This window comes from Leptodactylus fuscus, chromosome 1 (assembly GCF_031893055.1).
Source record: "Leptodactylus fuscus isolate aLepFus1 chromosome 1, aLepFus1.hap2, whole genome shotgun sequence".
In the NCBI taxonomy this organism is placed as follows: domain Eukaryota; kingdom Metazoa; phylum Chordata; class Amphibia; order Anura; family Leptodactylidae; genus Leptodactylus; species Leptodactylus fuscus.
In genome coordinates this window covers 324,755,678-324,767,749 of record NC_134265.1, presented here as the reverse complement: position 1 = coordinate 324,767,749, position 12,072 = coordinate 324,755,678, and the positions used below count along the sequence as shown (strand labels likewise).

General features: G+C 41.8%; 1 protein-coding gene across 2 annotated transcripts in view; it reads left to right on the top strand.

The window, feature by feature from the left end:
- The window catches only part of SLC2A9 (solute carrier family 2 member 9), a 220,024-nt gene that overhangs the window by 67,141 nt on the left and 140,811 nt on the right, over positions 1-12,072 (top strand). For both annotated transcript variants that reach the window (XM_075260760.1, XM_075260767.1), the window contains exon 7: positions 3,698-3,830. In XM_075260760.1, the coding sequence (XP_075116861.1) occupies positions 3,698-3,830 (133 nt within the window). The remainder of the gene's footprint in view (positions 1-3,697; positions 3,831-12,072) is intronic.

The following is a 12,072-nucleotide window of genomic DNA, read 5'->3' as shown; positions in this document are numbered from 1 at the left end:
TCGGCTCTGATGTAGCAGAGCCGAGGCTGCACAAGGGTTCAAGCGCACCCTCGGCTCTGATGTAGGAGAGCCGAGGGTGCACTTGAACCCTTGTGCAGCCTCGGCTCTGCTACATCAGAGCCGAGGGTGCGCTTGAACCCTTGTGCACACTCTGCTTCATCAAGCTAATAGAATGCATTAGCCAGCGCTGATTGGCCAATGTATTCTATTAGCCTGATGAAGTAGAGCTGAATGTGTGTGCTAAGCACACACATTCAGCTCTACTTCATCGGGCTAATAGAATGCATTGGCCAGCGCTGATTGGCCAGAGTACGGAACTCGACCAATCAGCGCTGGCTCTGCTGGAGGAGGCGGAGTCTAAGATCGCTCCACACCAGTCTCCATTCAGGTCCGACCTTAGACTCCGCCTCCTCCAGCAGAGCCAGCGCTGATTGGCCGAATTCCGTACTCTGGCCAATCAGCACTGGCTAATGCATTGTATTGGCGTGATGAAGCAGTGCTGAATGTGTGTGCTTAGCACACACATTCAGCTCTACTTCATCGGGCTAATAGAATGCATTGGCCAATCAGCGCTGGCCAATGCATTCTATTAGCGTGAACTGAGTTTGCACAGGGGTTCTAGTGCACCCTCGGCTCTGCTACATCAGATTGCTACATCTGATGTAGCAGTGCCGAGTGTGCATCAGATGTGTAGTTGAGCAAAACTGACTCAGCACTGCTAAGTCTCTGCATTCGCATAGGAATGCATTGGCCAGCCTTCGGCCAATCAGCGCTGGCTCTGCCGGAGGAGGCGGAGTCTAAGGTCGGACCTGAATGGAGACTGGTGTGGAGCGATCTTAGACTCCGCCTCCTCCAGCAGAGCCAGCGCTGATTGGTCGAGTTCCGTACTCTGGCCAATCAGCGCTGGCCAATGCATTCTATTAGCCCGATGAAGTAGAGCTGAATGTGTGTGCTTAGCACACACATTCAGCTCTACTTCATCAGGCTAATAGAATACATTGGCCAATCAGCGCTGGCCAATGCATTCTATTAGCTTGATGAAGCAGAGTGTGCACAAGGGTTCAAGCGCACCCTCGGCTCTGATGTAGCAGAGCTGAGGGTGCACAAGGGTTCAAGTGCACCCTCGGCTCTCCTACATCAGAGCCGAGGGTGCGCTTGAACCCTTGTGCAGCCTCGGCTCTGCTACATCAGAGCCGAGGGTGCGCTTGAACCCTTGTGCACACTCTGCTTCATCAAGCTAATAGAATGCATTGGCCAGCACTGATTGGCCAGAGTACGGAATTCGGCCAATCAGCGCTGGCCAATGCATCCCTATGGGAAAAAGTTTATCTCACAAAAATCACAATTACACACCCGATAGAGCCCCAAAAAGTTATTTTTAATAACATTCCCCCCTAAATAAAGGTTATCCCTAGCTATCCCTGCCTGTACAGCTATCCCTGTCTCATAGTCACAAAGTTCACATTCTCATATGACCCGGATTTGAAATCCACTATTCGTCTAAAATGGAGGTCACCTGATTTCGGCAGCCAATGACTTTTTCCAATTTTTTTCAATGCCCCCAGTGTCGTAGTTCCTGTCCCACCTCCCCTGTGCTGTTATTGGTGCAAAAAAGGCGCCAGGGAAGGTGGGAGGGGAATCGAATTTTGGCGCACTTTACCACGTGGTGTTCGATTCGATTCGAACATGGCGAACACCCTGATATCCGATCGAACATGTGTTCGATAGAACACTGTTCGCTCATCTCTAGTTAGGAATAAACCCTACGTCATAAGTAAGATCTACTAGATAAAACTAAATGATCACAAGTGGGAAGAGGAACATGGCTTGTTTCCGAAAGACTGCGAAGAATCCCAGGCTTCATATGTATTAATCTAAAATTCAGTTAGAAGGACACGAAAACTCAATTACTGTGTCAAAAGTTTTTACACATCACAAGTGCAAAAATCCTATAAATCTCATCTTAAAAGTGTAGTCTAAGACTAGTCTAGCACAGAGAAATCCTAAATTCAACCTTCCGGACTGTAATTGTTATCTCACCACGTAGGAAAAGACAAAAATTTAACCAGTCAATTACTTTACAAAGAAAACTACCATAAAGGGGTCCTCCAGGAATTGTAGCAAGCCAGGTTACCTGTCCTGGGCGCTCTGTTGGTCGCCACAAGTGTCCATTCAGACTTGTATAGGTGCCTTGCTGCTTGAAATCCTGCACCCTGTGTGACCACTCATAGGCCTCAGCAGTCACTAATAAGGAACAAGGGCTGTGTACGAGTTACACCATCGGTCCCTTTAAGTTTTTTTTTTTTTTAAATGTTATATCTCCCCTCCCCCCCGGGCTTTTTTTTTTTTTTTTTTTAGTTCAAAAACATAATTTTAGGTTAAGAAAGTGAATTGGATCTTTGATCTCCCGAGCATTAGTTGGTTGAAATGACAGTAAACATTTTAAGATATGTTGTTGGTTATGGGCAAAAAAAATAATACAAAATTGTTGCAATCTACAGTAGTGGGAAAAACATCTCAGGAACAAATTATTGCCGAATTTATCAAACATTCTGTGATATTGACTGTTTTTGGCAAAAACTGCAGCAACCCAAATTCCAACAAGATGCCTATTTCCATTTCTGCTAAATTGTGGCTCCAAAAATTTACACAGAAACTCTTTTAGGACTGCAATTATGCAATGTGCAGCTATCACACTGTTTAATCGATGTGGCACCCTTTATTGGTCTATAGGGGCGCATGAAATTACTAGAGATGGGCGACCTTCACAAGGTTTGTCTCACGAATATTTGCAAGCTTAGGGTGCGTTCACACGGAGTAACGTGCCACATGAGTAAGGGGTTTCGGCCTTGAAACGCGTAGGCGGCAGTCGTGTTTCACTTGTCTTGTTTACATGTAGTAAGTGCATCATTTTTTTGTTACTTTGTTTTTCATGGTTTATTTGTGTCATCATGTAAAAAAAAAATTAATTTAATTTTTTCATTAAAAGTTATGTTTAATAACATGCTTCTAAGTTCTGGTTGCTGAATTACGTGTTTGTGGTGCCAGCATATCTCCGACCTGGACCGGGAGGCTCATTGACTTTTTTGTGCACCAAAGCTTGGTAACTGTTCACATTGTAGCCACTAACCATATATATTTTAGGGCTGTGGTATTTTTCCTCTTAGTTATATCATGGCTCTTACGTTAGGTACACACTAGCGTTTGTGTTTCCATCCTTATGGTCCATATGGGGACCTGAAAGACGAAAACCCTATCCACTTAAAAAGCGGTTACATAGGCTATAATGGAGTCTTCTGGGTTTCCACCAATTTTATGCTGACACTGGCAGACAGCAAAGTCCTCTGTGCAGGACTTTCCTCTCCATCGATTTTAGGTAGATTCAGCTGCGGAGTCTCCTACACTAGTGTGAATCCAGCCTTATGTTTTTTATACAACCACCTGGGTCTCCACTTATTATAGTAAATCTAACAAGTATAATAGTGGTTCATGGATGGTGAACTTGATGAGAGGACAGTAAATTTGGAACATTTGTAACGAACCTGAACAATTCGGTTCTCTTTTCCTTAGAAATAATATGTCTATCTTATATTTTATATGTCCATGGCTCGTGTGACCTTGCTGAAGTTCCATCCAAGCATTATATATGTCAGACTTTCTTCCAAAAAATAATTTATTTATTATTTTCATGTTTCAGGAATCCCTATGGCCCTGTTTGTTTGGATTTATTTTGGTTCCCGCAGCAATACAAGTTGTGATTTTGCCATTTTTTCCAGAAAGTCCACGATATCTTTTACTAGAAAAGCAAGATATGAAGAAAGCTGAAAAAGGTATGTCATCATAAGATATGGGGCTAATGTGATGTGTCAGAGGCATGTAGATATCAGGATTCTTCTACTTGTGCTGTCATGGCAGTTGTTATGAGAAGTGACAAGTACACGCTATTTCTCACTTCAAGAAACTCCAAAAGTTCTTACACTGGAACCAAAATCACAGTGGATGGCTTTCATCAAATTCAACCTAAAGACATTTATGGAACTGACCTCTTACCAATTGGTTTTGCAATGGTATTGACCAGTCTTTTGGGTAGGCCATCAATACTTGATCGGAAGTCCATCTTGAGCTTTATATATATTTTTTCTTACTAAAATGTATAAGATTCTCCCCACGTCAAGAATCATCATTCAGATGAGAAGCCTAATATGAAATGTGTAGAACTAATGGCTGCTGCCACCGGCATATTATAAGAAATGCTTAGATATCTGCACTGGCTTTCAAGTATCTTTAGTCCATTTCTAGTCGGGGCTGGTACATTTTAAAAGCTTATGGAGAGATTTAAAAAAAAATGAATGATAATGGCGCATTGAACAGCAAGATTAGTGTTCACTTTGCTCAGTTCATGAAAAATGGAGAGGTTCAGTCCTCATGGGGGCAGATTACTAATTTACTACTGGGGAATTATCATAGTCTGCTATTTTTGCGATTGCGATGGACCCAGTAAACCTTGTGAGCTAAAATCCTCACATTATGCTCATCACTCTTTCCTGCCATCCCTCATCTCTTTCCCACTGTAGAGACGGTTTATTTGAAACCATGCAGAGGCTGCTGTAATCCCAGGTCACTATTACGTAGGATGTTCCCTTCATAAACGGACAACTTATTATTCGCTGTTTGAGTGGCCTATTCAAATTATTGTAGCTACAGAAGTGAGGAAGTAATGTGCTGCCGAAATATAATTTTTAATTCTAGACCAAAAAGTTGAATTTATACTCTTAGGCCCGGTTCACATCTGCGTTCAGTAATCCGTTCGGGGAGTCTGCACGGGGACCCCCTGAACGGGCTACCGAACGCATTGGAAAATGGTGAGTTTATGAAAGCACACGGACCCCATAGACTATAATGGGGTTCATGTGCTTTCCACGGAACATGCGGGCAGAAAAGTACTACATGATCTACTTTCCTCTCCGCATGACTCGTGCAGAGACCGCGCGGAAAGCACACGGACCCCATTATAGTCTATGGGGTCCATGTGCTTTCACTGCTCACTGCTTGTCAATGCGTTCGGTATTCTGTTCGGGGGGTCCCCATGCAGACTCCCTGAACGGACTACTGAACGCAGATGTGAACCAGGTCTGAGGTGACAGTACTAAGAGGTATATTAAGAAGGTCAACTGAAGTATAGTTTAGTTAATGAATTAATCAATCTTCTATACAGCTGGTCTACAGGCAATTAATGCCAATGTGTATAGTCAAGTAGGATGATTATAACATATTAAACTGCAAGATTGGCGTTCACTTTGCTCAGCTCATGAAAGATAGACACTTTTCTGTAGACCATTTACAATGGTCTTTAATGTCAAAGCTCTGCCATCTGTGGGGCAGATTCACTATTAGAAGGTTACCATTGCCTGCCCTTTATGCAGATATAATGGACCTGGCAGACTTGTGAGCTAAAATCCTGATATCTCACATTATACTTGTCACTCCTCCATACCTTCCCTGACCCCTCTCCCAATGTAGAGATTGCTTAATTGAAACTGTGCAGAGGCTGCTGTAATCCCAGGTCACTATTACATAGGTCATTCCCTCTACAGACAACTTGTAATTCCATATATTCATTTTATAGTATCGATGGTTACCTCTTACGCTCTCTTAGAATTGAGCAAGTCGTACTGAAGTGATTGTCTCCATCTAGAGACTGTGTGCAGACTATAAGGCCGGGCCGCACGTGGCGTAAACGCTCCAGCAAAAAACACGGCATTGTACAGTCCCTGCAAAGAGGATGGGATTCAAGTGAATCCTATGCACACACTGCAGAATAATACATGCAACGGATACCTGTGATCTCCAAACTGGTTGCGGCTTTGGAAATTGCAGCATGGCGGAAACGCCACTTTAAGAAAATCACTGACGTATGCTTTAGCTAAGTAACCCTCCATACAGCTGGCTATAAAGAACTAATGTCAGTGCTTAGCCTCTGCTTTACTGCCTGATTCTCCCATGTCACCAATTCACATAATTCATCACATATTTTAGCAGAAATGTAGATGGAAAGTTGCTGTGAGAGGCCTAATAGCCATTTTGGGATAGCAATATGTCACCACCTGAAGTGATTGTCTTCCTGGAGATATAGTCTACTCAGTAGTGTATAGTTATATTGATGTATACTGGGAATATGACGGGTGTATTTTGCTGTAACAGCTATATTACAGTAAATCTAACAGTTATATATTTCTTTGACATTCCTTGTGGAGTTATTGGAACCAACGTATTGTCTTACAGTACTAATGCTGCGTCTAAGAGAAGTCTCAAAACTATAAATTTGACAATAAGATGCAGGCTAAGCAGTATGGTGCCTGTGTAAGGTGGTGGAAACAACTTCCTTGTTTTGGTCTTAAAGGGAGTCTGTCATCAGAACCCAGCATATCCACCCAGCCCTGCAGATAGGTAGGTTAGCGTCACCTGAAACAAATGGTGCTTTCTCCTTGTGAATCACGGCCTCTGTTACTGAAATATCGCGCTGTTTATGTCAGTTTGCAAATTACCTTTTTGGAACAATTAAAATGCTCTTATTGCTCCATAGAACTCAATTGACAAAAATGGCAATATCTCAGCAACAGAGTCACTCATTCACAGGGGGAGGATGCTGCTTGAGTCATATATTCTGGGGTATAATAAGTCATGATGCTCGGCATGCCTATGTGACCACTGTGACCCAATCACAGGCCTCAGTGGTGACCCCAGATGCATGACATGACAAAAGATCACCAGACGTGGCAAGGAGGCCCAAAAGAGGTAACAGGAGGTGAGTATATGTTTTTGTTTTTTTTTACACCTCTCTGAGCCTTCTGAATAGACCCCAGAGTATAATAAATTACTGTAATACATGTTGCGGCAGATGAATCCCAATTTGGAATATTTGGGTCAGATCCGGTTAACCGATTTGCTCATCTCTATTCATTAACCCTGATATGTCATATTACATACTTGATGTTGCTTCTATAAGGCACATGGAGAACAGGTGTGACATCTGAGCCTTGTACCACAGACAGGGTTTGGCCAGGCATGCTCCATGGTAAGCCTCTGCATAGTTAAGGTCTTTCAATGGGCCTTATGCTGTGTATGGTACTTTATAAGTATGAGTGCTTGCATGCGACCCTGGCAGTCTAGTGGCCTTACGCCTTTCAACCTCTGCGCTTTCCTTCTTAGTGCAGATGTGTCAAAAGTGTCTAAGCAAGTCACTAATTCTCTGCACATTATTAACTGTTTACCCATAAATAATTCTGCTACTGTGCTTTGCTAGAGAACAGACTTGAGTATATGCTGCCGAAGAACAGTTACATTTCTCCTTTCTGACAGTGGAAGGCTGTGTATCCTAAATCTTCTCACTCCAGCTCACCAGGACAGGGGCTATAAATTTACTATGCCAGTCATTAAAGGAAATAAAAAAGGAGATCAAGGAAGTACGAGGTATGTTGAGGGTGACCTTTGGGCCCAGTCACTGCAACCCCTAAGGTAGAAGGGGCTATGCAGGTGACTTGAATTAAAAATAATTGTTCAAAGGGCCCTTGTATTCTACCATAATTATATATATACAGTCCTATGAAAAAGTTTGGGCACCCCTATTAATCTTAATAATTTTTAGTTCTAAATATTTTGGTGTTTGCAACAGCCATTTCAGTTTGATATATCTAATAACTGATGGACACAGTAATATTTCAGGATTGAAATGAGGTTTATTGTACTAACAGAAAATGCGCAATATGCATTAAACCAAAATTTGACCGGTGCAAAAGTATGGGCACCTCAACAGAAAAGTGACATTAATATTTAGTAGATCCTCCTTTTGCAAAGATAACAGCCTCTAGTCGCTTCCTGTAGCTTTTAATCAGTTCCTGGATCCTGGATGAAGGTATTTTGGACCATTTCTTTCTACAAAACAATTCAAGTTCAGTTAAGTTTGATGGTCGCCGAACATGGACAGCCCGCTCTCAAATGATCTTAAAACAAAGATTGTTCAACATAGTTGTTCAGGGGAAGGATACAAAACGTTGTCTCAGAGATTTAACCTGTCAGTTTCCACTGTGAGGAACGTAGTAAGGAAATGGAAGACCACAGGGACAGTTCTTGTTAAGCCCAGAAGTGGCAGGCCAAGAAAAATATCAGAAAGGCAGAGAAGAAGAATGGTGAGAACAGTCAAGGACAATCCACAGACCACCTCCAAAGAGCTGCAGCATCATCTTGCTGCAGATGGTGTCACTGTGCATTGGTCAGCAATACAGCGCACTTTGTACAAGGAGAAGCTGTATGGGAGAGTGATGAGAAAGAAGCCGTTTCTGCACGTACGCCACAAATAGAGTTGCCTGAGGTATGCAGAAGCACATTTGGACAAGGCAGCTTCATTTTGGAAACAAAGATTGAGTTGTTTGGTTATAAAAAAAGGCGTTATGCATGGCGTCCAAAAAGAAACAGCATTCCAAGAAAAACACTTGCTACCCACTGTAAAATTTGGTGGAGGTTCCATCATGCTTTGGGGCTGTGTGGCCAATGCCGGCACCGGGAATCTTGTTAAAGTTGAGGGTCGCATGGATTCCACTCAGTATCAGCAGATTCTTGAGAATAATGTTCAAGAATCAGTGACGAAGTTGAAGTTACGCCGGGGATGGATATTTCAGCAAGACAATGATCCAAAACACCGCTCCAAATCCTCAGGCATTCATACAGAGGAACAATTACAATGTTCTGGAATGGCCATCCCAGTCCCCAGACCTGAATATCATTGAACATCTGTGGGATGATTTGAAGCGGGCTGTCCATGCTCGGCGACCATCTAACTTAACTGAACTTGAATTGTTTGTCCAAAATACCTTCATCCAGGATCCAGGAACTGATTAAAAGCTACAGGAAGCGACTAGAGGCTGTTATCTTTGCAAAAGGAGGATCTACTAAATATTAATGTCACTTTTCTGTTGAGGTGCCCATACTTTTGCACCGGTCAAATTTTGGTTTAATGCATATTGCACATTTTCTGTTAGTACAATAAACCTCATTTCAATCCTGAAATATTACTGTATCCATCAGTTATTAGATATATCAAACTGAAATGGCTGTTGCAAATACCAAAATATTTAGAATTAAAAATGATTAAGATTAATAGGGGTGCCCAAACTTTTTCATAGGACTGTATGTCAGTTACTATATGGTTAATCAAGGGATATAACCTGGAACTCAAAACATTGTGTGCCCTTTTTGTATACCAGCGCCCACAGTCACCCTCTCCCACCTTGTTTTCCAGTCACTTGCTTAGACTCTCTTATTAATGTAACACAGCTAGTTTGTCTCATTTTCTCTTTTACTTGATATTGAGAAACAGATGAAGGAATAAAGTCATGCTTGTGATGCCATGGTTTTGATTAAGAATGTGATTTGACAAGGATTAATATGGCCCTTGGCTTTCTCCTCTGCTGGAAGATAATGCAATTATTTCTATGATTAAGAACTCTTGGTGACTTATTTAGGTAAATGTACATTATTGCTTGAACTTTGTGATTTTCACCCCAGGGTCGTCATGTTTGGCAATTAGTTACACACCATCTATATACTACACTGTATAAGCTTTACATTTTTTTGTTCATTTGCATAGATTAATAGAATTTATAATATATGTATTTCACTCAATTGTCTTTACATTTAGCCCTATATACAGTATGCACAGATGTAGCAAAGCTTAACTTGAATCTGATAACTTGCTGCAGCCTGATATCAAAAGCAATGAAAACAGTCAAGTTAAAGTTTACAGCAACAGTTTATTTAAACTGGATACCTGAGTTTTAATAAAATGGTGAAATGTCTTCAGGGTCTTGCTGGGCAATCTGCTCTTTGTCTGTATAAGCCTTCAGTCTTTATGTCCTATCAGTTTTCATCTGCTAATAGTCTCATCATGACTAAAGCACATTTTGCATTTCTCTCTTAGGCAGGGATCATGTACAATACAGAGCAGTCCAGCCATTATTACTACTACTGGTTTCTCTAAATTCTGCCTGATGTAAATGTAAAATAGGAAGCAAATAGTTGAGAGAAGCCCCTTTGAACATATTATAGGACATTCAAGGACACTGGACTCTAAATCCAGGTTATGATGCAGCTAAAATATCTCTGATCCTTGATCTGTTTGGGGACTCCATCCCCAAATCCGCTTCAAACTGGGGGTGGGAAATTGGCAGACCCCATTATAGTCTATGGGATCTTGGGTTTCTGTGGGTAACCAATTTGTAAGTGGATTGTGTTTCCATTTTTCGAGTCCCCAAGCGGACCCGAAGAATGGAATCCCGAGCGCAAGTATGAACCTAGAATATGACTAACATCCCATCAGCAATAACTCAAGCAGCTAGTCAGAAGTACAGTACATACACTCTCCTTATACTCACTGTTAGCTATGAGAAGCAGGCAGGGAAAGCTGTGTGAAAATATGCATAGGCTGGGAAGAAAGATCTGCCCCTCCCCCTCCTGTGTTCCAGTCTTGAGCTTGTTGGTTTCTAAAGATGGACTTGTTCTAGTAACAGAAGTGAACAGATAGATTAGGAAGGAAGGAGACACATTTTGGCAGGAACTTTAGACGGAGGCCCCTCGTTGCAGAAATGCAGCTTTTTTTTCTTTTTTTTTTTGTAGATTTTGCTGTGGTTTTTGGTGCCAAAGCCAATTCTTTGTGCTAAACTTTATTTATTAAACTTTTTTATTTTTTAATTTCGTTTTTTCTTTTTAACAGTATTTTTTGCCATTGTGTTATGTCAAGTTACATCTGTAACTGTAAATCTTATGGAGGTATATTAAACAAATAGCCTGGAGTCAATAGAGTTCTGCTGTCACAGGATTTGATTGAGCGACATGTCCGCCAAACCAGGACATGGGGATTATTCTGGATAAATGAGTTTCAGTAGTAAAGTCAGACTGTGGTTGTATTAGTTATATTGCTGATCCCAGAGATATTTCATAATGGAATGCAATATCTTAACGTTGAACTGTAGGCCGTAATGCAACCCACCTAACTGAAATGTTATGGTAGGCATCAGTGGCTCACCGGGCTTCTTTGTACATCCACTTTTAATTGCACTGTAATCTTTTTTGTTATCATTGGACATATTGCCAATAAGGGTTAATGGGCTAATTGTGAAATATCTCATAAGAACTAGACCCTTTGGTGACAAGTCATCTCCAAATGGGGTTGTCTTCTGCTAGATCATTGGGGCTCATTATTCTCTCTGAGCCTGGATGCAGTGGAGGGCTTTCTAGCCCTGTGATGGATTTCTGACCCTGGTGGTTACAACTTTTTTTTTTTTTATCAAAACCTCAAGTCCTAAACCTCATATACATCACAATATTCAGAATCAAAGATCTTGATTTTACAACCTATAGCTCTCTATGGGCTTATTCAAAGCTGACCAAAGCACCACCATTTTAGGGAGGATCACCAGCCCCCGGAGCAAGATCCAGGGCGGGCAATCTGTTACTATGACAGTCAGGAGCCTATTGAAGGCTTCCTGGCTCGCCTGGAATTAGCTTCTATTACAGGCTACTCTAAGCCTTAGGAAGACTAGTTTTGTGACTTTGGGAGATCTCTCTGTGATGTATTACTACAATTGAGTAGAGGGCACTTTCTTCATTTTTGGAAGTCCTGTGGGTTCTGTTCATGCACCTGGGTAAATACTGTACTTACACATATCCTATCTTAGGAAAATAAAATCTGCAGCCCAGGAGTCTACACTTATGGGAGATGGAACAATCTTGACAATAAAGATGTGTGGTAATGTTGAACACCTATAACAAATGAGGGTGGGAATTAAGATGGCCTAGTTTTAAAGAAGACCCCTCACCACCTCCATCAACTCCAACTCATTGTATCCTTAAATAGGCACCGCTCCACTGATTCTGGAACAGTTGGAATTTTTTCTGTATCCCCTACCATTCCCGAGCAATAATTTCTGTTACTTTCAGCATCATTATGCTCTGTACTGTCAGGTGGGCGGTTCTAGGCTGGAGCAGTGAAACAGGGACCGCCCACCTGACAGCAAAGAG